At 33.6% G+C, this 27,825-nt stretch overlaps 1 protein-coding gene across 4 annotated transcripts; it reads left to right on the forward strand.

Moving 5' to 3' along the window:
- The first annotated feature begins 512 nt into the window (after positions 1-512).
- LOC101740159 (protein tramtrack, beta isoform) lies at positions 513-27,157 on the forward strand. 4 transcript variants are annotated; one of them, XM_012696017.4, is made up of 9 exons: positions 513-1,269; positions 3,215-3,388; positions 8,648-8,835; positions 9,668-9,772; positions 11,019-11,089; positions 13,673-13,913; positions 14,828-14,899; positions 15,796-15,867; positions 18,334-27,157. In XM_012696017.4, the coding sequence occupies exons 1-9, from the start codon at positions 1,084-1,086 to the stop codon at positions 18,449-18,451; spliced, it is 1,227 nt and encodes a 408-aa protein (XP_012551471.1). In that variant the 5' UTR covers positions 513-1,083; the 3' UTR covers positions 18,452-27,157. The 4 variants fall into 4 exon arrangements, with proteins under 4 accessions (XP_012551471.1, XP_062530572.1, XP_062530544.1 ...); XM_062674588.1 differs by having other exon boundaries at positions 8,651-8,835; XM_062674560.1 differs by having other exon boundaries at positions 618-1,269; positions 18,337-27,157.
- Positions 27,158-27,825: the final 668 nt, after the last annotated feature.

Raw genomic sequence — 27,825 nt, forward strand, 5'->3', positions numbered from 1 at the left:
CCTGGTGAAATGTCTTAGCCCGATGTTCTAGTGAAGATGTCCTAAAAAGTCCAGTTACCAATAGTTAAAAACAAATGAAACTAGAAAGGACCAAGAAACAAATAATAGCTTGATCATAAGCTGATTGGAAAATTTAAAGTGGCTGTACTGAATACCTACTTAATTACATAGTTTGCATGTATTTTATTACGCATTTTGATTATCAATCTATGAAATAAATAGAACGGCTTTAGTTTTAATATATACGGACTTTTACTTTTTATTTTATTAAAAATAACTTTCCAATGCTGACTTCTTTAATTTTGAATATAATTGAAATGAAGCTTAGATATGGCCCATTTTATTGTAAACGTGTTTTTGTAATGATCTGACAATTGAATAATAGCAGTTACTTTGAGTGGTGTTTATTTTCATCATAGTATCATAAAATTATTTTTACTAATCGGGTACTATTTTCTTTGGAAAAAGCCCAAGTAAAGACAGAGAGAGAAAAATGTTGAAGTTTTTTCTTTCAGTTTTCAGTCTATGGTTTCAAGCTCTGTTAAAACTTTAAAAATTTAATACTAAATATTTGGTAAAACAATTATTAATAGATTTTAGATACCTAGCTGTTTTGTATTAAACTGAATTTGATGCATTATTTTTAGCGTAGAAATTTTATATTGTATCAAGATAATGTTCTAAAAATAAAAAACAATGTTGTTTTTGCGCATTTTTTTTTCTTCTAGACTTGACATAACGTTGTTAATGTTTGTCGAACAATGAACGGTGCATTGTGAATTTTGTGAAGCAAACGCAAACCGTGCGACATTTTGTTGTTTTTTTTTTCATTGTTGCAATTCTACATTGTATAATACGCGTGAATCGAATCGAAGCGCTTGTGGCGTATACGTGATGCGTATTTTTGCACGATGAAATTATAAAAACGAGATTTGGAATAAGTATACGTGGGCAGTTAGCTTGTTTGCGTTTTCAGTGATGTATCACTGTAGGGACGCGTAGTAAGTACTGAAAGTGTTACGGGTAGCGGATAGTAGGGCGGAGGTGTATTTTCGGAGGAGATTTGGCGCGTCTACGTTTAGGATGGCGATGGCAGAACAGTTCTCGTTGCGGTGGAACGACTTCCATTCGAACTTGTCTCAGTCTTTTCACGCTTTGCTGGAAGGCGAGGACCTGGTGGACGTGACGCTTGCGGCGGGTGGCCAGTATGTCCATGCACACAAGCTTATCCTCTCGGTCTGCAGCCCTTATTTTAAGGAACTATTCAAGGTATGACTCATACTTTTTATTTTGTAATTCAGTTTATGAGTAAAATTGCAACTCTGAAACAGATCAATATCAATCAAGATCAATGTATGTGACGCCTATTTATGGCATTTATGTGAAAATATTTGCTTGCAGTAGTACATCACTTTGCTTCTTATTTTGGTTTTTGTCTATTATTTCTATAGTCAGTGAATTAGTCATAGATGCCATTGTTTTTAAATTGTTCACAAGTATATGCTAGGTATATATATGTATACCGTATGCAAAACAACATTAGTATTCTGAACAAAAACCATAACGGACCATAATATAGAATATTGACTAGCTATTCAAGAGTATTAGGATACATGTTGGATTTTAAAGTGTCCTGTAGAGATGTTGTTTTCTATGTTGACTTTTATAATGAACCCTCATCTTTTAATACATTACCTCAAATTCGTCTTACTAAATAGCTACATACATTATGTTGTCATTTTCATAAAAAAATTGCAAAACATTCAATGATAAAATTTACGCAATCTTAAAGTATTTTAAAACTTTTTACCGATGTTTTGTTATGCACATTAATAGCATTTCAAGAAAATTACTATTAAAATTGTAATCATAACTAAGAGTGAAAAAAGGTTAGTTAGAAGAAAAAAGACAATTGAACAGAACTTTCGTTTATTTTGATAAATTGGATCTGTAATTAGAGTATCTAATATTATAATTTTTAAACTATCCAAGCAGTGATGATGTCAATCTATAATAATATTTGAAATTGGAGAAAAATACTATTAATACATTAGTGGTTAAAAAAACATAGTTTATAACTTATAAAGAAGATAAAAAAGATTACTTTGCATATATTTCATAAATTATTTGCTAAAAAATATAGCATTTATTTTGTTATATAGTGCAAAAAGTGAAATCTTACCACGCAAAGTAACAATAAACCCTACCTATGGAATTTGTAGGTTGTGAAATATAATTTCAAAATGCAATAAGAGCTTTAGTTTTAGTCAGCTGATTCACAACACTGTAACAATTTTACACAGTAAATAGATAGAGCAGCAACTTAATTCCATCCATTTACTTGATATTGTTGTTGTATACATGCAGATATTGATCATAAATAAATTTAGTTATTACAGTCAGTACTGCCAATCTGGGTCACACATCTACATGAACTGTTAAATTCATCATTAATCATTTGAAAACACTTGTCAAAGTTATCGTCAATATAATATAATTTACTCATAGTTTATTTGATTAATTTGTATTTTTATTCCTTATGGTGACTATTATATACATACCTATACCATTAATTTAACACTGTCTTATAATTGTAAAGCTTCAATGATTGTTTCAGTGAAAAAAGTTGTGAAAACAAATGATCAAATATATATTTCTATGACCTACATCAGTCATAAAGGAACTAGATAGTTATCCAACTTGATTGATTTGGTGGTGCAGTAGTAACACCTTTAACTTTTGTGTCGGAGGGTTGTAGGTTTGATTCTTACCATGAGCAAATATTCATGTAATTTGGCTTTGCTGTGATTTGGCTACATTCAAGATATTTAATCAAAAACAATTAAAGCTCTGGTGCACCATTATCAAAATTATAATAATCAGGGACAAGTCTCACACTGTCATCTGGCCCCAATTTATGATTCCCTGTACTGTGGGAACTAGAGACTTATATTTATATGACTTATATGACAATAAATGTATAGATAACACACACCCAGACAAAGAGCAAATAGAGCTGTTCAGCACCAATGCTTACCCAATGTTGTTACAACCCACGGTGCAACACTAAGTGGTGCTATCTACTGCACCACCGTGTCAGTTAGTGTAACAGTTATTTTTATGTCACCAATGTTTATCACTAGTTAAACCTTTTTTCCCAAACCCAAGTCAATGAAGAAATGGTGCCACTATTTTAGTTTTTTTTGTCATACAGATGAATCCATGTGAGCATCCAATAGTAATTCTCAAAGATGTGGAGCTGCAAGAGCTACGTCAGCTCCTTCAGTTCATGTACCGAGGTGAGGTGCATGTACGTCAGCAAGAGTTATCCGGGTTCTTACACACAGCCGAGTTGCTTCAAGTTAAAGGCTTAACTGGTGGTAGGGAGGTAAGAAAATTGGTGTCAACAATTTTTTTAACCTAGTTAAGGAGATATGGTTTATGTATAAGTTTTGAGGATGTAAGAGGTAGGTACAATATATGCTTTGCCCCTTCAGCAAAGTTGAACTTCGACCGCCCACCTGCGCACGCTTGAAACCCTGATGTCCGTACTGGAGGAATGGTAAGATAGGCGGAATGGCGTGCTCTCCTTCCGCCTCATTCTGTGGAGGAATATCATTCTGTGGAGAGTCAGCGGGAGAGAGCCACATTCGGGTTGCCACCAAACGATACTTATCATGCGCTCGAAGCGTGCCCGCGACGAGATTTCGGCGCTGGTACCGGCGAAGGTGAACTTTCGACGTGCCCGATGCGGTACCGTAGTTTTCGTTCAGGCGAAGTGGTGGAGCCCAATGAGTTTTAGTTGTCTGACTTCGTGGATTTGTACTATTTTCCAGTATATTTGCACAACAAAGCAATAATGTGTGCAGTATATGTGGTATCCTATATCTGGGTTCTGGCAACATCTGCTCCCACACAATAGGGTTAATTGAACTGAATTAAATTCATCCCTTTCAGTGTCCCACCACAGGCTCTTTGCTTGGGACAATTGTTTTCGATTACCACACTGGAACCACAACCTAAGTGACTAATATAACGTGTACACTTTATCACTTTGACAAAAGTATAAAATTGGCTTGATCTTATAATGATGTTTGTTAACCAAAATAATCATATATTGGAATCTTAAATTAATAACCATTTTAAGACAGTATTAAAAGCAAAGAATAGAAATTGAATTGAATGACTTCATAGCATCCGTACACTGATGAAGCCAAGCTATAAAGCATTTAAGTACAGAATTTCCATATTTGAAGAGAATAATTTTATTTACAGTTTGATATGCTGGCAAATAAATGTGTTGTAGCTTTTCTTATTTGTATTCATTATATTCGACTATTGGTATTTGATACCTAAATGAAATGTATAAAGTTATTGAATACATAATATAATATAAATAGTATAATTATAAACATAATATAAATAATAATACATATTGCTTATATTGTGGATTTACATAAATCATTTCACAAAATTACAGAAACTACAAGTTCAATAAACACTTCAGATTGGTAATTGTTAGTTTATGAAACATCCTTGATGTAGATCCACATATTTAAATGATTTCACGAATTAATTAGGACATACGTCATTCGTTATGATCTTCATTGATATGGAAACTGGTGCAGAATTCACGAAATCGCTGTATGTTTTTGTTTTATTGTTTTTGTGCTTTTAGTTGAGATAACCTGTGGCAGTGACGTATATTCTGCATTAGCAAACTAGCAATTGAATCAATAAATAATTACAATTTTTATTATAATATCAAGTTTCACATGATTGAAACTGATTTGAAGAAAATGATTTGTACAATGTAATTCAATAATGCACATTTAAATATGGTGTCCAATTAAATGTCTAAAAACCTTAACAGTGTGTGTGTTGTTTGGTTGTGCTGATATCACAGTATTGTGGCCCGCACGTTAAACTAAAAGAACGCCAAAAGGTAACTCAAAATAGGTATAGTGATATGTGGCGTGTTTTATGTACTAATTGTGATGTTGCACACTCCAGGCATGCACAGCTATTGTTTATATTTTTCTGAACATAATAACTACGTAATATAAACGAGAGAAATGATAACAATTTTGAGAATTTCCGAATAACAACGAGCGTCAATCTGTCACAATTACTCATGATTCCCTCGAGCGTGGTGTAAGAATGATTGAGACGATAACCTTTTTATTTTTAATTTTTTTTATTAGTCTGGTACTGTAACGTTGAATAAAAGTTGAATAAATAGTAAAAAAAATGCTGAGACGCACAAAATGGCATCAAGTTTAAAGTCATTTTGTGCCTGTCATTATTTTTTACTATTAGCATTATAATTTGTTATAAGTTTTATATTTTTGCATACTCATCAGATACCTTACAAATCCTACATGTAAATCTATTATCATTCACTTGATTGGGCGTCATAAAACTGAAGATTAGAGGTACAAAACTTGATCAATCCGTCCTTGAGCTTATTCTTCGTCGGATAGGAAAGCCTAGTCTTGGATCATTTATGCGCGGTGAGTGGTTGTGTAGTGACTAACCATGTTTTAAGTTACTGTTTCTTTAGAATACCGATAAAATTACCCAGGAACATGATACCGATTAGATGGCTTTTACTAGATGTAAAATTTGAATTTGAATTTAAACTTATGCTATAAAGTAAATATCGACTCGTCGTCTAATACTAGGAGCAGATGCAGGGACCCTGGTAACCGTACTCGTAGAACTCTTGTTCGACGTGAAACCTAACATCAGCGCACTGGGTTTCTTGCCGGATCTTCTCAGCGGGTCGTGATTTTTATTTTATTTTTTGCTTAGTTGGGTGGACGAGCTCACAGCCCACTTGGTGTTAAGTGGTTACTGGAGCCTATAGATATCTACGACGTAAATGCGCCACCCACCTTGAGATATAAGTTCTAAGGTCTCAAGTATAGTTATAGTATAGTCAAGTATAGTATAGATTCCAATCCGTAGTAGGTTCATTCAGGAAGCAACTGTCCTTGAGTTGTTAGATCCTTCGAAGACTTCTTAGCAAATCCCACCCTTCTTGGCCGAACCCGTGCTCGTCTACCTGTGGTGAAACTGAAAAGGCTTTCGGGCCACCAGAAATCCTTTCTTCCAAAAAAGTCCTTCTTTGTACTTCAAAGGTATGGATGGCACTTATGTTTCTACGTATGAAGTATATAATAATATGTATATGAAAAATTTCCACTGTGCGCCTGTTTTTTTCGTTTAGATCAGTGATTCCCAAAGTGGTCTATATCGACCCCTAGGGGTCTATGACAATCTGCAAGGGGTCTACGCCAGCGAAAAAAAATTTGGGGGTCCATGATAGTGGATCTCAACACATACACTGATAGTACCTATTTACTTACATCATACTATCTTATAATATCAAGACATCAGCCGAGGAGATTTAAAATTAACCCTTACAAAATTGACGCCAAATGTTGATAATTTATTGTTAAAGCATCAGGTTCATCCTTCTCACTAAAAATATTGACTTATTGCTTATGTTATTTTATTTATAGTTTATTTTATGTTTATTTTATGTTACGTATATTTTATTTAGCAGATACAAAATTTTATTTTGAGTAGTTTTAATTTAAATTCAATTAATAAATGTATAAATTAACATGTGTTTTTACTTTAAGTTTTTAACACTAAACTTTACTACAGTTAGAAATTTACAGGAAATCAATATCAGGTAAGTAGGGGGTCTACCCAAAACGGAAAAACATGGCAAGGGGTCTATGACACAAAAAAGTTTGGGGAACTCTGGTTTAGATCGACAGTCGTATGTTGTAATATCATAATCTTATTCTGAACTAGCGTATACAAGCTTATTTTGAAAAGTCGTTAGCGCAATTCAGGTTTTCGCAAATATCTTCTATTCTCTGATAGCTATCGCTAGACACGGTTTTGAACGTTAAACGTAGTCAATTTTAACATTCTTTTCGTTTTCATTTTGTTGATATCGCAATGTTACTGGACGGAAACCAAAGCAAATACATTAAAAAGGGCGACAAGGAAAGAACCTAACATTATGTTAGTGGTTCAAGAAATATGAACATTATTTTCCGTTATCGAGGTGATAGATTATTCCTTTCTGGGTCTCGGGAACCTTTCCTTTTTTATCAGTATATCATCGCCTGATACGGCTTATCGGGAGGTGAGTGTTGATTCACAAGAATCAGGGCTCCTTGTGTCTCTCTTCAAAGATACACGATATTCTTGTTTAATTAAAACATTTAAATAATGGAATCCTCGCTCATGAATATAACACTTGACATATAAGTCGCATTTCTTTGAGGAGAAAAACCTGTTCTTGAAAAACCTTTTTTATTTTATCCACGTTCTATTCTTTTGTTGTGTTCTTTTTTATTTTGTGTTATGTAAATAAATATCGATATGACATTTACTTAATGTTGTGTTCTTGATAGATGCAGTGGGATTCATATTAATACGGTTCTTAACATAGTTATTGAACAAGTATTTGTTTATTTTCAGTTAACTATAAGTTTTGTACAATCATATATATATATTTTTTATTGCTTAGATGGATGGACGAGCTCACAGTCCACCTGGTGTTAAGTGGCTACTGGAGCCCATAGACATCTACAACGTAAATGCGCCACCCACCTCGAGATATGTTCTAAGATCTCAGTATAGTTACAACGGCTACCCCACCCTGCGAACCGAAACGCATTACTGCTTCACGGCGGAAATAGGCGGGGTGGTGGTATCTACTCGTGTAAACTCCCAAGAGGTTCTACCACCAGTGAATCAATTGTATGTTGTGTTGTATTCGCACGGATTGGTTGTCATTTTTTACATTTCTTTATGTATATGTATAACAATAGATCTTGAAATCTTACGAAATTACCGTTTAGTATACAGAAACTTAAAATATGTTTTTTTTAATAAATAAATTTTACTTCGATCAATCAAAAAGGGCACACATGGTATAGATGCATCACTGCCAGACCACTGATAATTTTTAATCCCTTCCTTGAAAAATCGGATTACGAGTGCTAACAAACTATTCAAAGGCATTTGTCTCTCGGGTATTAAATTATTTCCCTGTTAAGAAGTTATTCAAATTTTGGAAAAAGTGTATGTCTGTCGATGCTTCTTAGAGAACTCTAGTTGTTGTGCCGTATGAGGTCGAGTGTTGTCGTGTCGGAGCGGGGACAAGTAATTAACCAAAGCTGGGCAAAATTCGCAAGTTTCTCCATCATTGTGATAAGTTCCTCACAGTTCAGTTTTTAGGGCAAAGTTTTCGTTTGGGGCATTGCCTTGGTGCCGAACCAGGATCCATTTTTCATCGAAAGTGACTATGCGGTCCAAAATATTTTCGTTTTTGGCAAGGCACACCTTAACCTTAAAAATTGAACTATATTGCACTCCCAAGTTTTTAAAAGTTCATTTTACAAAAATCGCCTTTAATTGCATTTACTTTTGATTGCGCAGACCTTTCTTTTTGAAAATCCCTTTTTTCACAAAATGTAGCCGCTTTGATAACCTGGACTTTTGAAAAAACGGCAAAACTTAGTAATTATTTATCAGATAGAACATGAATTACAATGTCGTAAGGCCTCTTTAGAATGTTCCAATTGGATTTTAAAGACGGATTATAAAATGCTTTCAGAAGAGTGAGTCGCCACCTCCGGTGACAGAAGAGAAGCAAGTAACAAAACCAAGTATCTCGGAACCATCACCGGAGAGTCAACAGGAATGGGTGCCGGGCGGCGAGGACACCATCGCTACTGAGACTCTGGCTGAAACCTCTGACAGTGCATCAGTCAAAGAGGAAACCGTCAGAAGTCCTTTGAAAAGGTATCTCGAAATCACTTTGCTCTTTTATCTATAAGGAATGGATTATAATATAAATAAAAAGTTCATAATAAAATTGATATGTTTTACTTACGAAATAATAAAAAAATAGTGAAAATATTTTGGAATGGACTTTCTAAAATATCTGAATAATAATAACGAAATCGGAAAGATGTATGTTCCTACCGTATTTATTATTCATCTTAGGTAAGATTTTTTTAATATTTGAGTCAAAAAATAGTTTGTGAATGAACTTAAACTTACAAAACTTGAACCATCATGAACGCTTCGAAGTGTTTTTGAAAATGTAAACTTCTGATATCTTTAATAATGTAATTATGATGACTTTGATCTATGCGTAAAATATTTACTATTCATAGGTAATTATAGCTTATTAATAAACAGTTGTCATTGGAACGCATATTTTTTTGTTTAATTCTTGAAGTTATCGAAAATTCTTTATATACTTAAAGTCTTTAAGTATATCATTGTGTGTCAAGTAAGTCATTATCTTATTCTGTGCGATGTTAATCTATCTAAACGAAACAGCAATTTACCAAAATACCTATCAAGTTTATTTTACGCGGAATAAAAAGTCCTGAATGCAACAACCACCGGATGGTGCTAGATAGCGCTTTGGTTGACTTCGGCATTACATAGGTCCATGGCCGTGGTGGTGACGACTACGCGGCTACCAAAGTTTACTCAAATTCAAATTCAAATTCAAAATCATTTATTTCAACTTAGATGTCTGTATGACACTTGTTGAATGTCAAACTACCTTGTGTGGTCATTGAAAAAAAACCTGTGTTCCATGAATGTATCGTATTTGCAGATTATTAAAAAATACGCCGAATAAAAACGCCAGCGTCAAGAAAAAACCTAGACCGGTCAACGACAGCCCCACACACCCCGAAAACACCGACTATGCCTACGACAGGTAAGTCAGTATTTAGGTTTTGCAGCCCACTGAGTTTTTCGCCGGATCTTCTCAGTGGGTCGCGTTTCCGATCCGGTGGTAGATTCTGCGAAGCACTACTCTTGCTAGGGCCAGTGTTAGCAACATCTCCTATTGATCCTCGAAAGCTCACCTACACGGTAAGTTAAAACTGAAATAGCCTCTAAAAAAAGCGAGCTTTACCTTGCAATACATACAATTGATTTAAACGGTTATTTTATCATCACTTTTAAAGTGAAGTTTCTTTAGGCGCGCTGAGAGTAAAATTTAGATCGCGACAGATTCGTTATAGCTAGAGACAAAAGATACAGTTTAAGAAGAGCAAGAGTGAGAAAATAGAGCGTCTCGCGAACCACTCGACCGTGGAGAGAGGGAAAGGACAAAGCGAACTATTAGGTCTTTTCTTTTATACACAACATTCCCCATTACAAGAGAAGTTTGATTTAAGGATGAAAAATGAAGAAAACCACATTATTACTCACCGCAAAATAAGTTTCACTTCTTCCACGTGCACCAAGTTGCACGCGCATAATTTTTTATATAGAAGTAACTTTAATAACACAGTAGTTTTGTAAAACTAGTTAATATCTGTATGGATCGTTTTAGTAAACTTTATGGTGGTTTTTTGGTTTGAGGGGCAGGGTGATAGTTCAAATGCAATCAGGAGTTATATCTGAAGTCCAGAGGAAAAGCGATATTACTAGTTTTTAAACCACATTTTTGTTAATTATTTTCACATTAAAAACGAATTCAAATTGGCTAAAAAAGTGACAAAGTATTGTTCTGGATTTCATATTTCTTAAAATTACTCATTGAATTTAACTTTTCTAATTTCAAGATGTTGTCAATGCGCTGCCAATTGCACCTATAATTGAGGGGATACCTGCCGTGTACTTATTGTAAATTTGTCATTGTTTTGTATTGATGACCATTTCGTTGGTGCAACTAAATAAATAAATAAATAAAGTCAAATACGTTTCTGTGTATTTTTTTTTGTTATTATTGCCGTTTAGGCCGACCAGCATAAGGCCCACCGTGATGGTGAGTGGTTACTGTCGCCCATGGATTTCAGCAATGCCAGGGGCAGAGCCAAGCCGCTGCCTACCGCTTAACATGAATAATATTATTACTTTAATAATTAATTAAATGACAAAAAATAAAAGAATAATAAAAAAAGTTCAGTAATTAGTTTTTGTATTATTGAATTTTGTAAATATATTTGTTACAGTGAACCTCTCATCGACTTCGACAACGACTTGTTTCACAGCGTGCTCGTCCTGCCCGAAACCAAGGAAGCCGGTAAGTTGTTGCAATATTATAATTGTAAATGAATGCAGTCATAATGTGTACTTTAGTCGTGTTTATTGAGAAAATGTCTGTAGATATTTTTTATTGCTTAGATGGGTGGACGAACTCATGGCCCATCTGATATTAAATTGTTACCGGAGCCCATAGATATCTACCGCCGCCACCTACCTTGAGACATGAGTTGTAAGGTGTCAGTATAGTTACAGAATTTTATCTCTTAACGTTTCTCCAAAACTCATGCTCAGACGACACGAGAATGTCACATAAGCTGCCAAGGGTCGAAGCGTCAGGTTATTGTGTCAGATACACTTCAGTCAGCAAATGAGAATAGTCGTATATTTGCTTAAACTAGTGGTCCCCTAGTAGTCGAAATTCGACTATAATTAATTGAAATTATAAGTTTGTACACTATTATGATTCTATTGTCAAAGATTATTATGCTTCTATAATCACAGATATAATCACAGAACACCACACTATAGACAAATATTAATAAAGACAAACAATATATAATCTATTCTCAATTTGACCACAGACTTTAACAATAAATAAAGGAGTATACATGGTAGCGTGTGTAATGTTTTTATTTATTCATTTAATGTATTTTTTATGCATAATTTTAAAAAATATTAACATTCTGCACTCCTTCTCTATATTCTCTATAAGTGTAGAAAATATACTTCTCCGTCCGCGCAATTTTCGTAAAAAGGGGTACAAAGTTTTTGCTTCACGTATTCGTTCGCATGGACCTTTCATGGCGGCGTGAAGTTCTCGAAATACAGCTAAAATCATATTATAAAAATAAAAATAAAATTCATTTAATTCAGACCCTCTTAAGTCCATATGTTGTAAGTAAAATAATACTTAGAACTATGTTAGTAAAATTAAAATTTAAATTATAATTAAAATTAAAATTAGCAATTAAAACATTTAAACATTTAATTCATAAATCTGCGCTGCTTTGAGGCACCTGGTATATGGGTATGTATATGAACCCAGTGTCTCAAAACAGCACATTCGGGTTTATTACCTATAACCATCAGGATATTATTGGTACTCGCACGAACCTCACGCATCAGTGAGGCCGTTCATTTGCGGATGATTGATGAAAAGTCATCCACGTGAGCATCCGCAAACATACCTGATGCGCTACAGTACCGCGGGAGCCCGCCGTGCATATTGAACCCACAGGGTACAGGTATATAAGGACTGGCAAAACGCCTTGAACAAGGTTACCTTAACCTGTGCGGTACAACGGTAGAACCTGCGGGCCAGCATACTGCAGCGAACAGCCAACGCTCTTCGTTCCCTTTCAATATTTGCATCATCTTTAAGGTGCTCAGTTACAATATGGCCAAGGCATTTGAACTCAGTAGCCCTCTTCAGTGGAGTACCTCCGAGCGTCACTGGTGGCACATAAGTTTGACTCGGAATTATTTTAATGTGGCCGAATCGATCACTATAACACTATCATTATATTACCTCTATTGGATACCAGTCAATACTTAATGAAATACTACGGTTTTTGCCAAATCAAAGACGACAATACTTGATTCTCATATAGTTTATTTCCTTTAAAATGTCATATAATAAAATTATATCTGTTCCAAAATATCCCAAGCATTTTGTTTAATATTTTCTTTTCGTTCGCGTATCTTGTTTGTTTGTTTCATTAATATTCATAGAGTTGATTATTCTACTTTACTATTGTTATTCTTTCACGCATTCTTGTCGTCCAGCTGTGTCGGGCGAATTCCGTACTGGAATACGGGTCCACGATTGGGCAGGTACTAAAGATTGTTTAATCTAAGAAATACATCTCTTTGACATTAAATATTTTCTCGACACAATAAGTTTCAGAATGTAAAAAATTTATAAAGTTATTGGTCTTTATTGCAATGTGTACTATTATGAAAAAAAAAAGTGTACAATATGAAGAATTAAGAAAATCAGATTGTTGTTTAATTAATTTGAATTTTATTGCGCTGCAGTTTCGTTGGAATATTGAAACATTATTAAATAAAGTGTAATTGTAATCTGTATTTTAATAAAAATCAGTAAGAACCTTTGAAATCGTATCCGAATTGAACAGAGTTGTTGTGTATTGTTTGGCGCAATACGTCAGACAATAATTGTAGATAAATATTTACTAAATAATTCAAATGCACCTAATACCTATAATTCGATATTTGTCATATAAGGTATTTATTAAATATGTTGGTCGACCCAACAAATAATAATAGTTAATAAAAATAGTTAAGGGCTAACTGTTTTCTTAATGTTAAGTATGTCAACAATTGTTGAAGACGGTATCCAAGAGAAGCGTTTCTGATCCGGTGGTAGATTCTGCGAAGCACTGCTCTTGCTAGGGTCAGTGTTAGCAACTCTCCGGTTTGAGCCCCGTAAGCTCACCTACTAGTTAAGGTTATGCTGAAATAGCCTCTTAAGGCTCTCAGCTTAGGTAGAAAAAAAAAGCTTACGAATATGAGCTAACTATTACGCTATAGAGAACGTTAAAAAACTCGCACTAAGCACACCGTACAGTTTGTAGTGACACCGTGAGTTGTCCCGCAGGCTGGAATTGCAAGACGGGCGGCGTGAAGTGCCCGAACTGCCACCGGTTCTTCGCGAACCGCTACAACCTGAAGGTGCACATCCGGGACAAGCACGACACGCGCGAGGGCACGCTGCAGTGCGACATCTGCCAGAAGCGGATGCGCAACCCGTCGTGTCTGCGCGTGCACAAGTACCACCACCGCAAGCAGGCCGCCTACCTCGCTCAGCTGACGACGCAGGGTGATCAAATGAAGCAAGTGTATGTTTAATTAATTATTTTACAGCAACAGGTTGTTTACCGGCCGGCAGATGCTTCAAATTTTGCAGAAAAAAAAGCATGGACACCGATCATGTTACTTGTCAATGTGAATTATATCAAAACAAGTTTGACATTTGAAGTCGTCGTGGCCTAACGGATAAGATTTCCGGTGCATTCGTGTTGAGCGATGCATAGATGTTTGAATCTCGCAGGCGGGTACCAATTTTTCTAATGAAATACGTACTCAACAAATGTTCACGATTGACTTCCACGGTGCAGGAATAGCATCGTGTAACAAAAATGAAACCCGCAAAATTATAATTTGCATTATAACGGGTAGGTACCCCCGCCCTGCCTATTTCTGCCGTGAAGCAGTAATGGATTTCGGTTTGAAGAGTGGGGCAGCCGTTGTAACTATACTCAAGACCTTAGAACTTATATTTCAAGGTGGGTGGCGCATTTACATTGTAGATGACTATGGGCTCCTGTAACCACTTAACACCAGGTAGGCTGTGAGATCGTCCAACCATCTAAGAAAATGAAAAAAAAAGTAGCACGAACACCGGTTATTACTAGTCATTGTGAATTATGTCAAAATAAATTGACAGACGGGAAAATAAATGAAACTGAAGGTCATTTCGAACAGACTGGCATTTAAATATTTTTTATCGTTGTATTGATGCATCATCGTTCTCTATTATAGTGTAGTTCGATCTTGAGCAACGAGCTCACGAAATGTTTGATTTGACAGCAAATGAAAACTTTTGGCAATAAAAATTATAATAGGTTAGCAAAAGTTGATCATTCATCTTCTAATCATTCAATCAGTTCACTCAATAGAAGATCTCTGTTCATTCATTTTGCTGTTACAATGGTTTAAGGATATTAAATTAAATATTACTTAAAATTTTCAGCGTTCAAAACATGGTTGGAGCTAAGTGGCGTGCTGATCCAGGTCTTGGGGTCGATTTCAGGGAATACGAGAAGTAAGTATTCATTGAACCAACTTTTCCGGTCACCGGAGCGAATTAACCCACAGACAGAGACAGCCCATCGAGTTTCTCGCCGGATCTTCTCAGTGGGTCGCGTTTCCGATCCGGTGGTAGATTCTGCGAAGCTCTGCTCTTGCTAGGGTTCGTGTTAGCAACGTCATCAGGCTTGAGCCCCGCGAGCTCACCTACTAGTTAAGGTTACGCTGAAATAGGTTCTCAAGGCTACCAGCTTAGGTAGGAAAAAAAAAAGAACCAACTTCTTGGGGACACGAGACTGTAACCATTCCGCTATTAATCAAACTGAATTTCCTTTTTCACTTCTAGTCGCATCTATCATAATTCTATTTTGATTGTTTCATCAAGCGCGATACAATTATCACAATATCATTTACTATTTTTTTTTCTAATTTTCCCCATCTTATTAGCTGGTTGAATGAGCTTATGGCTCAGCCGGCGTTAGCATTCTCTGAAGCCTAGGTATCACAACTTGAATGACGTCATCTTTGTTGGATCTTTGTTAGAAAATAACATTAAGTTCCAATTTCATTTTAGACCTATCCAAATTTTTTAATCACAATGCATTGACTGTTTTAATTCAACGTAGCATGTATATGTATATGTATGTAGCAACGTATTTGAACTCCCTTGATTGATAATGTTAACAAGTGGTAGACCGTCTTGTGACCCTACACGGGTATGTGCCACTGCGCTGCTTATTTTTACCGCAAAGCAGTAATACAAAAGACTTGAACTTATGTATCATGGTAGGCATTTGCGTCTTTTATGTCTATGGGCTCCGGTGACCACTTAACATCAGGTGGGCCGTGGGTTCGTTCACCCATCTAATCAATAAACAATTGGTATTTAAGTAATGCTCAATTAATTTTCAGCTCGCAGAGCTCTATGGGTAACAAATGGCGCAGTGAAACAGCGCTCTCTACTGATTACAAGGAGTATGAGAGGTGAGCTGCACTCAATATACTTATGTACATATCTATACTAATATATAAATCTACAGTGATTTTTACGGATGTTCCGTTATAACTACTGAACCATGCATCCGATTGACTTGAAACTTGGTATCCATGTAGACAATAAATGTACTTAATGGATAGGCTAATATTTATATGAGTGTTGGACTCCCTAATAATAATGACAATAAATAATAAAGTTAATTTTAAACGCCCAGCGCAGTGGGCGAGTACAGCTAGTGTATATATAATAATGACTTACATGTACATGTTTACGAAAATTTAAATTTAATCAAAATGATATGAGAATTATTGATCAAGTAGTGGTTTATTATTTAGTAATTATGAAAATGCGTTGTGTTCAAGTAAAAGGGTGTCCATGCTGTCGCCCACATCGAGATATGAGGTCGAAGCATCAATTATTTTTTAGAAGTGGTTGTATTCTCAAGCTGGAAACTGTGATTAGTTCCGGCACAAACCAGACAGTAGGTGCTAACGACCCGCACTACACTATATGAGTAGTGCGAGTTTTTAACGTTCTCGATAGCGTAAAAGTTAACTCAAATTTGTATGCAGTTGGAACAGCGCCCCTAGTGGCAAACTTAAGCAAAGGTTCCAACTCCATACAAATATTAATTAACGTTAAAACACTCGCACTAAGCACACTGAGATCAAGAAACAATACCGTCGAGTCGCTCGGATACAAATTACTTATTCATTACCTATTTTAATTTGTAGATTTTAATAAATGTGTAACGCTTGTTGAATGCTAAAGCCTTCTTGCTGTGGCGAAATTAGTTTTTATTTTGTTATATGAGTCGACTATTATCAAAGCCGGCAATGTAACTTTTGGACAATTATTGGTAAATCAGAAAAACGAATTATTGACTTTGTATTCCATTGGCAGTCACAAAACTCTTCTGAACGACATCTTAGATAAATAACAGGTTAAGTATTAACCTTTATTTAATGCAGGTTTTGAACCGTATTCTTTGAAGGAGACGATTATATTCAAATCAATCTGTATTGACATATCAATAACATTTTTTTGTCCAAATGCACACATTGCCACCTTTGATAATAGACGACTCATATATCACTTTTGTCTACATGTGTAGTATAGATTATGATTTATTTTGCGTTTAGTTCGAATGGCGAATAATTGCTGGCATGTAAATAGTACCTGTTACATAATACAATTTTTTACTAGCGGTAGGACCTCTTGTGAGTCCGCACGGGTAGGTACCACCACCCTGCCTATTTCTGCCGTGAAGCAGTAATGCGTTTCGGTTAGAAGGGTGGGGCAGCCGTTGTAACTATACTGAGACCTTACAACTTATATCTCGAGGTGGGTGGCGCATTTACGTTGTGGATGTCTATGGGCTCCAGTGCTTAGGTGTTCAGTGCAATAAAAAAATAAGTTTTATCTCACGTCACGGGGTGAGTGTTATCATGTATGTTGTGTCGTCAGGGGGATACCGGGTAAGTATCGGATAAGTGGGCTGTAAGGTCGTATGACATGTACATTAATAATAAATGTAGTTAATGGAATTTGTTATTGTTGAAAACAAAATATATTTAAAAACAATTGACTAAAAATTAAAATATTGTTTTCCTTCAAACTTATTATGAGACATGACAGAAACCTCATAATTTTGTTCCTAAAATAATCAATAAACTTATAAAATATATTGTAATACATTCAACTTAAAATGGTAACTTTTTTGTTAATATTTAGAATGATAAAATAATTAAAATCACAAAAGCGTGGGAATTCTCATATATTATATACCTATCACCTGTATATTAAGTTTTGCATGAGTTGTATTTACCGAGTAGTATACTGGTAGAAATAAAATAAAAAAGATTTGCGTAGGTGAGATAAAATGCGGTTCAGCATTACAGAATTACAATATTTTCAGTTAAACGATAGGTCTCTTGAAATTTTGTTGGTTTCATTACAATTGCAATGTAGTTGATAATGTGAACATAAAATGTAATCTGCGCTGCTGAGCGGCGGGCGAAATGCGTAGAGGAAGCACGCGGCGGCGAAGCAGGGTTGCCACGCTTATTATATTAATTTATATAATATATATATATTTTTGCTTGTTTTTATTATTTGTTCGTTGTTTGGCTTTGTTACTTCAATGCAATGCATGCGAAAGTAGCGAATTTTATGTTTATTTTGCAACGTATTTATTTTCGTTTCTAGTTATGAGTAGACAAACCAACGGTCTAATTTTATCAGTTATTGTTATAGCGTCTCGGGTGGACCTGATAACAAACACTTTCTCACAGTTATACTTCACGTTATAAATAAGCTTATGAAGTATCTGTTCACGGGAACTATCAATAGAATAATAATACTGATATTAGCTGAACTAAATAAGATTTAAAAGCAAAAGCGAACTTCAATTGAATAAAATTCAATTCTAAACGGCCCCGTGTATATTTCAGTAGTCCACGGGCTACAACTCCTGGTCCGAACACGCCCGCAAGCCAAACGCCGGATAATAAGTATCAAGCTACAACGCCTGAACGATCTTCCAAATCCGAGAACGAAGACACGGTATGAAGGGTTGCTTCTTGACCATTAAAAAAAGAACAAAAACGTATAGGGCATGTAAAATATTTAACTTGAGTAAACAGTGATTAATGTCAGATGAAATAATGAAAAAACACTTGAGATCTGAATGTTTTGTCAGTAAAATTACTCATAGTTAAATGTTTTGCATTTTCATTTTTAACACAACGAGATAAACTGAGTATATTATGTATATACGTGAGGGTCATTAAACGTTGATCTTAAAATTTAATGACAATAGACTATTTGATGATAATACTGAGGAATTTATTGCTAGAGAGTATCTTTAATAGAAAAGATAACTGTTAACATGAATTTTAACCGTTTTGTGTGACGTCACAGTATATAACTGCTCACAACTAAATTAAATAAATAAAGAATATAATAGAAATTCCAATCTTGAATCGTGTTAATTATAATAAATTTAACTAGTGAATACGTAATTAAGACGATCATTTCTTAAATTAGCCACGTTAATTTAAAAGCAAATAAAAACACTCTTAATTATGTTTACAGTATGGACTGTGTTAAGTTGAGACTCAATTCTGAAAAGTATTTTAATCAACAGACAGTTTCGCTTTTAGAGTATGTTTACAGTTTTATATTTATATTTCAATAAATTTTTGAGCAAGTAATAAATAGTAATAAAAAGCTTACAATGCTTATTTGTGTTAAATGTCACTAGGCACGAGTTGTTTGTTAATTAATTGGTTTGCATTATCGTACCAAAAAGTATGTGCACGATTATATATGTCAATTTATTTTAAAAAAAAAATCTTAAAATGGCGTGTAAATAAATTGTGCACAAATAAATTATTATGAAAACAATTTTTTAGTAACAGTTGAAACCTCTAAGCTAAGATAAGCGAGACTTGAAAGAGCTTTGGTTTAGGGCTTGATACGTGATGATTTAATCGCCTGGGATCACTTTAGTTAGTCCGTACCATGAATACGAAAAAGTATAAAAACATTAATTGAAAAACATGAAATGTGGTAGGTACACTAGCCAGTAATTCTTATTTTAACGTTTAGATGTAATCATCGAAATCGTTAGTTATATACGAGACGATATCTGCTTATTTTCATGTTCATGTGCTCTTCTAATTGTTTGGAAAAATATTACTTTACTCAAATAAGAGTGAATATTTCATGAAAAAGTCTATGTTTAATATGCAAAATAAAAATTATAAACGTTATTATAATATTATTTGTTTCTATACCGCTGCTATTGAAAGCATGTTTATTGTACTGTGACGCCGTTATATCACTGGATGATGTATTCAAAGGCATGTGTGAAGAATATAAAAGTATTAATTATACTAAAGCGATTCGAATATCAATATTATTGCTCGCAGGATTCGAATTACAGTTAAATCAATCAAATAGTCTATCGTCGGAATATGTGTAATAATATATAATAAAAGGTACATTTTTGGTGCATTTTTGAATACTCTAATGGAGAGATTATTTTAATAAATTACGAATTAGATCATTATATTAATCTGACTTGTGTACAAAACGTTTTTGTTGCGTTTTTTGTATATGTATACATTCCATAACAGAATATCCAAAGACTGAAATACTTCGAACAAAATACATTCTTATATATAAAATGCCTAAGATAATATTGTAGGTGAATAATATGTTTTTTATCGTTCACAATGTATTATTCATTCGATTCCATTTGCATGCCCTTTGGTGGTGGTTTAGCATAATATAACTTTCGTAATTTTTTCTATGACAAAAGGATAAAAAACATATTCTTCTCTCTCACGATTGAGGTTGAAACTGGGACATGTAGTGTCTCAATAAGTCATTTTCGATTATGTCTCGGTGTCCCATAATATTCGCAGAGTACAACTTTTTTTTTGTTTGTAATTAGGCAGCTAGGTCGAGAAATTTAGAGTTTGTATTTGAATCGTTGCCATTATTTAAAACGAACGTACAAATAAGACGTCCCGTAATTAATTTTCGATTATCGATACGATGCTGAGTTGTGTGATGGTGTAATGAAGTTGTTCACCAAAATGTAGTAAGCATAACCTAACAGTACAAAATACGATATTGTTTAATTCATCTATAAATTTATGCTTTACTTAGTTGTAGGTTTTACAAAATAATTAGTATTAAGTGAAAATACAAAAACTTATTTTTCGAATACGGTTCAATTTAGGCTTGTAAATTTTATACAAAGTTGTGTGTTCGAACATTATTAATTAGGGTTATTGAACACGAAAAGAGTGAATTATACCTCAAAGCAGGCCCTGTGTGAAGCGACTGTTTTATTAAACAGCAATCGTTCGAGCTTAGTGCGATTCGCAAAGGACAAAAACAGATCCGACTTTTTGAAGATCTGAAACATTCCAATATTTATATTTATAATATATATATATATATGTTGTACTTTAGTTGTATTTTTTTTTGTATATCTTGGTCGTCGATGTTTATTCGTGTACGGCGTTAAAGCGAAGTTAGCTTTAATAAAAATCGTCCCATCGTCTTGAAGTCGAAACTAATTATAGTCATTAGCTCTCTTTTTTTTTACTTATCGGTGAACCATATGAAGTTTATAAGAATAAGAATATATTTATATACATATATGCCTTCGCGACCGCTGATCGATTGCAAAGATATCTGTATATTTGGAATATCTAAAGTCGCGCAAAAGGTGTATTTTTGGGCAGTAATATATATAGTATCTATTCACAAATGAAATGATTTGGTACGTCCATATTTCGTCGTATTTACGGTTTGGGTATTTTTTTAACCATTAATATAAGTTTTTTTTTATAATAACGACTAACATTTTTGTACTATTCAATTATAAAAAAATAATTAGTAACATTCCATTAGTATGTAGGTCTGCATAATCAACCTGATTTTATAGAATTTTTATGAATATTTTGTAGGTTTTAGATTGTAGGTGAATTAAAAAAAAAAGAAGAGATTATAACAATTAATATTGTAGACGACGACTCGTAGTTTTTTTTCGGTAGCTGTGTAGTTTTGTAAGCATTTATTATCGTGTGAGCGAGAAAGAGTTTTTTTTTAATTTTTAATTTACCAAATTATTTTCATACCAATGCTATTTACAATACATTTTTTTTATTAAATAATATTATAACAGTAGACGGTGCAGCTAATTATCTCGATGTAAATTTTGAATTACACGCGAATGAATATAGTAATAAGAAACAGTGCATATATGCAATAATATATTAGGTTGTGTGCTTAATAAAAACATTGATAATTCAATGTTGAAGTAATTTTTTGATATTTAAGTATATTTTTGTATGTATTTTGTGTAATGGTGGATCTTGATTTCCTCCCTGAATACTCAATTTTCGTGGCCAAATAGTTGTTAATATCTGTGCCTTTAGGTTATAACATAAACATGGTACATATATAAATAAATATAATATTATATATGTTTACATAATCTCGAAATGTCTAACATTGTAAGAAATCTATCCGATAATTCGTATATGATACCTTAATCGATTATTATATATTTGTGATCATACTTTTTTTTTGAAAACGTGTGTTAAATATTTACAAACGGTTTTTTGGTCTTTTACATTGCAAATAGTAATAAAAATCATATAAAATCCACCGTATACAAATATAATTTATTAATATATCTATTTATAATTTCCGCAATACATTCCAATAAGATATTATTATTACCTTTACATTCCATTTGTGAACGAAATTATTTGTAAAAATAATGCATTGCAAAAAAATGATAATAATTAAAATTTGAATGATATAATAATATATTACATTATATTTAAGATGTTGTGCTCAAATATGTTTGAGATAGTACAGATCTGTGTTTCCATGACAAAGTTAGTAATTAATGATAGTTTTTCTTAGTGTGTAAGTTTCTGTCGAATTTTTGAGAACTGGGAAAACAAATAATAACATTTGGTTTTCGATCGTCAGCGACACATTGAACTCGTTTCATTTGGGAAAACAATTGATTTGTTTGTGCACTGTATTATTGATTCTACAGTTTGACGCACGTCCGCCTGGATTGCGTCGATATGACATAATAAGTACGTACGGTAACCGCATTGACTTAGTTTTGGTCATGTCAATGAGACGTCACATTTAATTCTACATGCCCTATGTGGCGCACTGAAGAAATTATTTCGATTTCTTTCGTAATTATTTCGATTTCTGTTACTATGGGGCCTAGATTGCCAAACTTTGCCTTCTTTTGTTTGCTAATGTATGTTTTTTGTTTCTCTTAAACATTATATTCATTCTTAGTATCTTCGGATTTGTCTTTCCCAGAATTTACTGGATAGTCCGGCGCTCTAAGTAAGAAGATAAAAAAGAGGAATCGACATATTTCCTTTAGTGCGCTACGTAGGGCATCGGTGACCTACATAACACTAAAGGGGTTAAGCGATTCTAAATGTCATTAATAGTATAGCTGTAGTAGTCGGATGGAATCGAAAATCAAAAATAAAACTTAGTCATAAATTGCTGTTTGGATTGTAGAGTGGTACGAGTCAAAATTTGTTACAACCGTTTCAAGCTATCATGTAACTTATGTATTAAAATTGAACTTGCGTTAACTCATGATGGCCAAGTTATTAGCAATGCTTGTGGTAACTTTAATAACATAGGGGACGTAGAGACGAAAAATTTTACAGCACACCATAACCATTGGATTACCTTCAATCAATCTACTGAGCGAATTGATTGCGATGCTTGCCCAGGAAAAATATATCTTTGTTTTGAACAGCAACGGCTGTTTCGTGTCTGACAATTCTAATTGAGATATTTGATTGTGTACATTTTGTCTTGTATCACTAATTCGATCAGCGATCATCATTCCCGCCCAAAGGTCTTCAAGCTCCATGCCATAACCATTTAATTATATAAGATCGTGTAATACATATGTTTTTTTCCGTCTATATAAACAGTATGTTTATATTCGATTAATCAATACATTATCTTGTAGAAAATAGGTTTTATATATTTGTAAACTTTTTTCATATGCTATAAAAAGTTAAAGTTGGCAGTATTAATTGATTATGTTTGCGCTCTTAATTCTGCACGTGGCAGACAAAAGGTTTGCGATTTATAATGCAATGTTAATTTAACTTTGAGAACAACTTATATCTGAATTAACCAGCACAACAACTAACTGTGATTATCATTAGGGAATCAAATTACTGTGCAATGCACAGAAACTGCACAGTAAATGTGTAATCAGAGTTCATGAATATTAACCAAGCCAATTGATTACAAGAACCGAAAGTACTAGAATATTTTTTCTGTTTAAAATCCCTATTAGCCGTAAGAGATTAATAATATTCATTACAGAATTATTATTACATTGATCCATCGGAACTTTCGGTGTGCGAAAATGATAACACTTCGGTTATTATAAAATGTCAGAGGGCATGTATTTTTTTAAGCATTTAAGCAAGTAAAAAAGATAGAACACGTATTCATTCTTTTGTTCACATATTTAATATGTAGTTGGAACCTTTTGTCTGTGCATGTGGTTCATTGATTGAATGATGCATGAGATAGTTACGTTTAGTCTAATAAATACTTTTTCGCTACAGTAGAATGACCAACAAAAAGGACACATTTCGAAGACTCGTCTTTCATAATTATTAAAAATCAAAAACAATTTCTATTACTGCCAATTTTAAACTTTAAACAACCTCAACACTGTGTAATTTTGTCTTTTTCTATTCACATTTTAATGACAGGATGACGGGTGTGAAATTGAAAATATCAAGTCCTTTATGAATTGACATGATGAATTGATAATTAACTTGAAAACACCTCTTGGGTGTTTAATTTAACTATGAAAAATGGCAATATACTCAAAATAATGAAGAAATTCGAAAAACATATTGTATTACTAAAAATCATGTCTAAATATTAATTGAACACTTGATATACATAAATGCATAATAATGAAAACTATTTTCGACTTACGGGTATTGTGTGTAATATTGAAGTTGTAAAGAAGAAGAAGTTTAATATTGTGTTTTAATATTATATAGGCTAGTGTTGATCTATCCTAAAGTAACACTAAAGAAAGACATGAATTACTAAAACGGATTTAGTATCATAACGGATTTTTTATTTATTTCACCAATAGTAATTTTAGTCGTGTGTAATTTGCCTTAAACGGTGTTACTATAACGATTTGTAAACTTTTTATGTTTACCTTAAGGGGCTGGGCGTGTAGAATTTAAATAAATTAATAAAAATGTTAAATTCAAATTCAGAGCGGAGAGGGCTGATCGCTTCATGTCGATAATATAAACCCACCCACTCTTCACTGCCAATGTATCGATAAACCATTCAAGGTGGTTGATTGCACTATCGTTTTCAGACGTGACACCTATAGAACTTTCAAAATAAATTCTAAAAAAAAACACCGTTCTCATAAGAACGATATTTTAAAAAAAACTTGATAGTCTCTTCCCCTTTCTTAAGTACCTACATGTTTATAAAGTAATCTCTTATTGTTTTTCTCCACGTTATCCCACTAGGTGAAGTCGGCACAGCGAATTTTTCTATTCCATTCTTTTCTATCAGCCGTCATCTTAACACCCACTCCTCGCTCTCTCTCATATCGTCAGTCACACACTCCATCCATGTCTTCTTCGGTCGACCTCTTCCTCCTCTATATGTGTATAAGGTAATAACATGTAATAAACATTCTGATGGTTAAACATGTTAATTTATAAAGTTTTCACACAATATTATAATACAAAAGCAACACCTCGAGATAGATAATGGGTTCAAGAATCTGATAAAACCAAATATCTGTATTTGTTCCACATCTCCATTGATACGGACGCAGCCACCACCACTGAAGTAGCGATCAATAGTTTAACCAAAACAAACTTCCATAAACTGTATTTTTTGAAAAGTTACACTTTTGTTATCACTAATTAACTTTCTTCAAGCCAGACTTGGTAGAATATATTTTAAACAGACCGTCACTAGCGCTTCCGAACTCTAGTGACCGCTTATCATTAGGTTTCGTAATGCTCGCCGACTTTTGAACAAATAAAAAATATGAAATAACTATCATTAAGTTTTGTTTGACTATTAAAGGCATTTTTCAAATTAATTCCCGTCATCCCAACTATGTTACTATGGTACGATGAAACTCTCAAAGATTTTTAAAAACAAGTCTTTTAGATACATACTTGTAACAGTAACGTAATATATGCACACGAATATATAGATTAATATTAACAGTACATTAATATTAACAGCTAAAGTACAAAGCGATTGTCGAAATCAAAATTGAATCTTGTTGTTGAACAAGTAAATTTTTAAACAATATTGTTGAAATTTCATATTTTTGTATACATTCCATTATTTAAGGAAAATAGATACGTATATATATCATATATGTATAGTGATGTATTGTTCGACATTGGCCAGTATAATTAGATATGACATTTGGTTAAGCGGAAATCTAATTAATAACATTTTTAAAAAAAACTACGATTCTGGAATAAATAATAAAATTGTAATGAGTCGGTTGTGAAATTGTTATGATATAACTTGAACATAATATGTATGAATGTACAATATATTAATTACGAACAAAAGTGCATTCTGCGATAGTATAGAAATCAGAACTGAAAAAAAAGACACCTTAAAACGAATTTAAAATAATACGAAAATGTAAATTTAACGAATTAATAGATGCGAAACGAAATTAGATCACTCCGTTATACGGCACTCGAATACTGTTCGATAATATTCGAACAATAATATTATAATAAGGACGATATATCAGATTACAATATCATGATCAAGTTTACTAAATTATAATATAGTAAAATATTTTCGGCAAACGAAATAAAATCTGATGCTGTGTATGCGTCTTATCGAATTATTATTCATTTAAATCTGTACTTTTAATTAAGAGTTATCTCGAATTTACAGTATTAAACAATAGTATTTAAAAAAATGTATGGTTGTGAAAAAGGCAAGATAAAAAAATAATTGCGGATTGACAATGTGCTCCCGACTGTAATTGAGGCCGTTAGCATAAAAGTGGCTTTAGCTTACCATAGTTCGCATGAAGATAATGAGGTTTGAATTTACTTATACACTGCTTTGTAGGCAAAACATTAAGCGCAAAAATAATATTTATAAATCCATCTGTTATCTATGTGTAAAAGTATGGGTAGGCCGGTTTGCATTAAAATTTATTTATGTTTTAAATAAATTGCAGTATAGTATAAGCACGAATATAAAAATTGCGGCATCCTCTTCTGCGCTGACGGCCTCAATGATTGTCACTGAACGGAATGGATGGCGACTGCGTCTTGGTATCGTGTTGGCGAACATTATGTCCTTAACAGTTCCGAAGAGGGACGTAATTTCATTGAGCTGTCTGGCGGCTACAGTTTAGTCATTTGAACACAGCATCGGATTTTGGTTTTTTTTTTTTAAAACACTTCAAGTGATGAATTTGCTCAAGACAATTGAATTTCAAATTGTACCGTAAGACTATCGTACCCTAAATCTACATATTTTATATAATGGAGTTTTTGCGCAGTGTGCGCTTAGAAGTATTTTTAGTATTGTTTAGCATGAGATCGTTGTGTGATCTTCATCATACTCAAAATATTTTAATTTTTATATTGTAGCTTTACATGATGTAATAAATTATAATTTTGTACGATATTACGAGTTTTATTTTGCCTAATAAATGCTACTTTAATTGTTTATTAACTTTCATTCTTATATGTACTTTCAAGACAGTAATAAATTATGTTTTATTAATTAAAATATTGCAGTAACATACTTTTTGGGTATTGATTTTGTTTTGTTAAATTAACAAATGTTTCTAGATTGCTATATGATTTTTGGAGTTTACTCCTTTAGAATCGATTTACATATATAGGCCCGGGGTATGAAAATTATGGGGACCAAAATCGTACTAGCATGTCACACGAAATGCGTTATGCGCCTGATTGGCTCCTGATTGCGTGATGCGTGCGCGCGCCAATCAAAATCGTACTAGCATGTCACACGAAATGCGTTATGCGCCTGATTGGCTCCTGATTGCGTGATGCGTGCGCGCGCCAATCAGGAGCCAACGCGCGGCCGCGTTATTGCAGGTGACGCCGGGCTGCTGCGCCGGCAGTCCGCCACAAAGCCTCGTACGGATCGCGCGTTTCTCTCATTATTGTATTTTCATATATTTGTTAGTCGTTTGTTTTGTGTCTCGTTAATTTGTTAATAATCTGTAGTGTATCGTGTTGTCGTAATATAGAACTATTTCTCGTATTGTTTCGTTTAATTTTTGGAGTTTACTCCTTAAGAATCGATTTACATATATAGGCCCGGGG

The sequence above is a fragment of the Bombyx mori genome, chromosome 1, assembly GCF_030269925.1.
Source record: "Bombyx mori chromosome 1, ASM3026992v2".
In the NCBI taxonomy this organism is placed as follows: domain Eukaryota; kingdom Metazoa; phylum Arthropoda; class Insecta; order Lepidoptera; family Bombycidae; genus Bombyx; species Bombyx mori.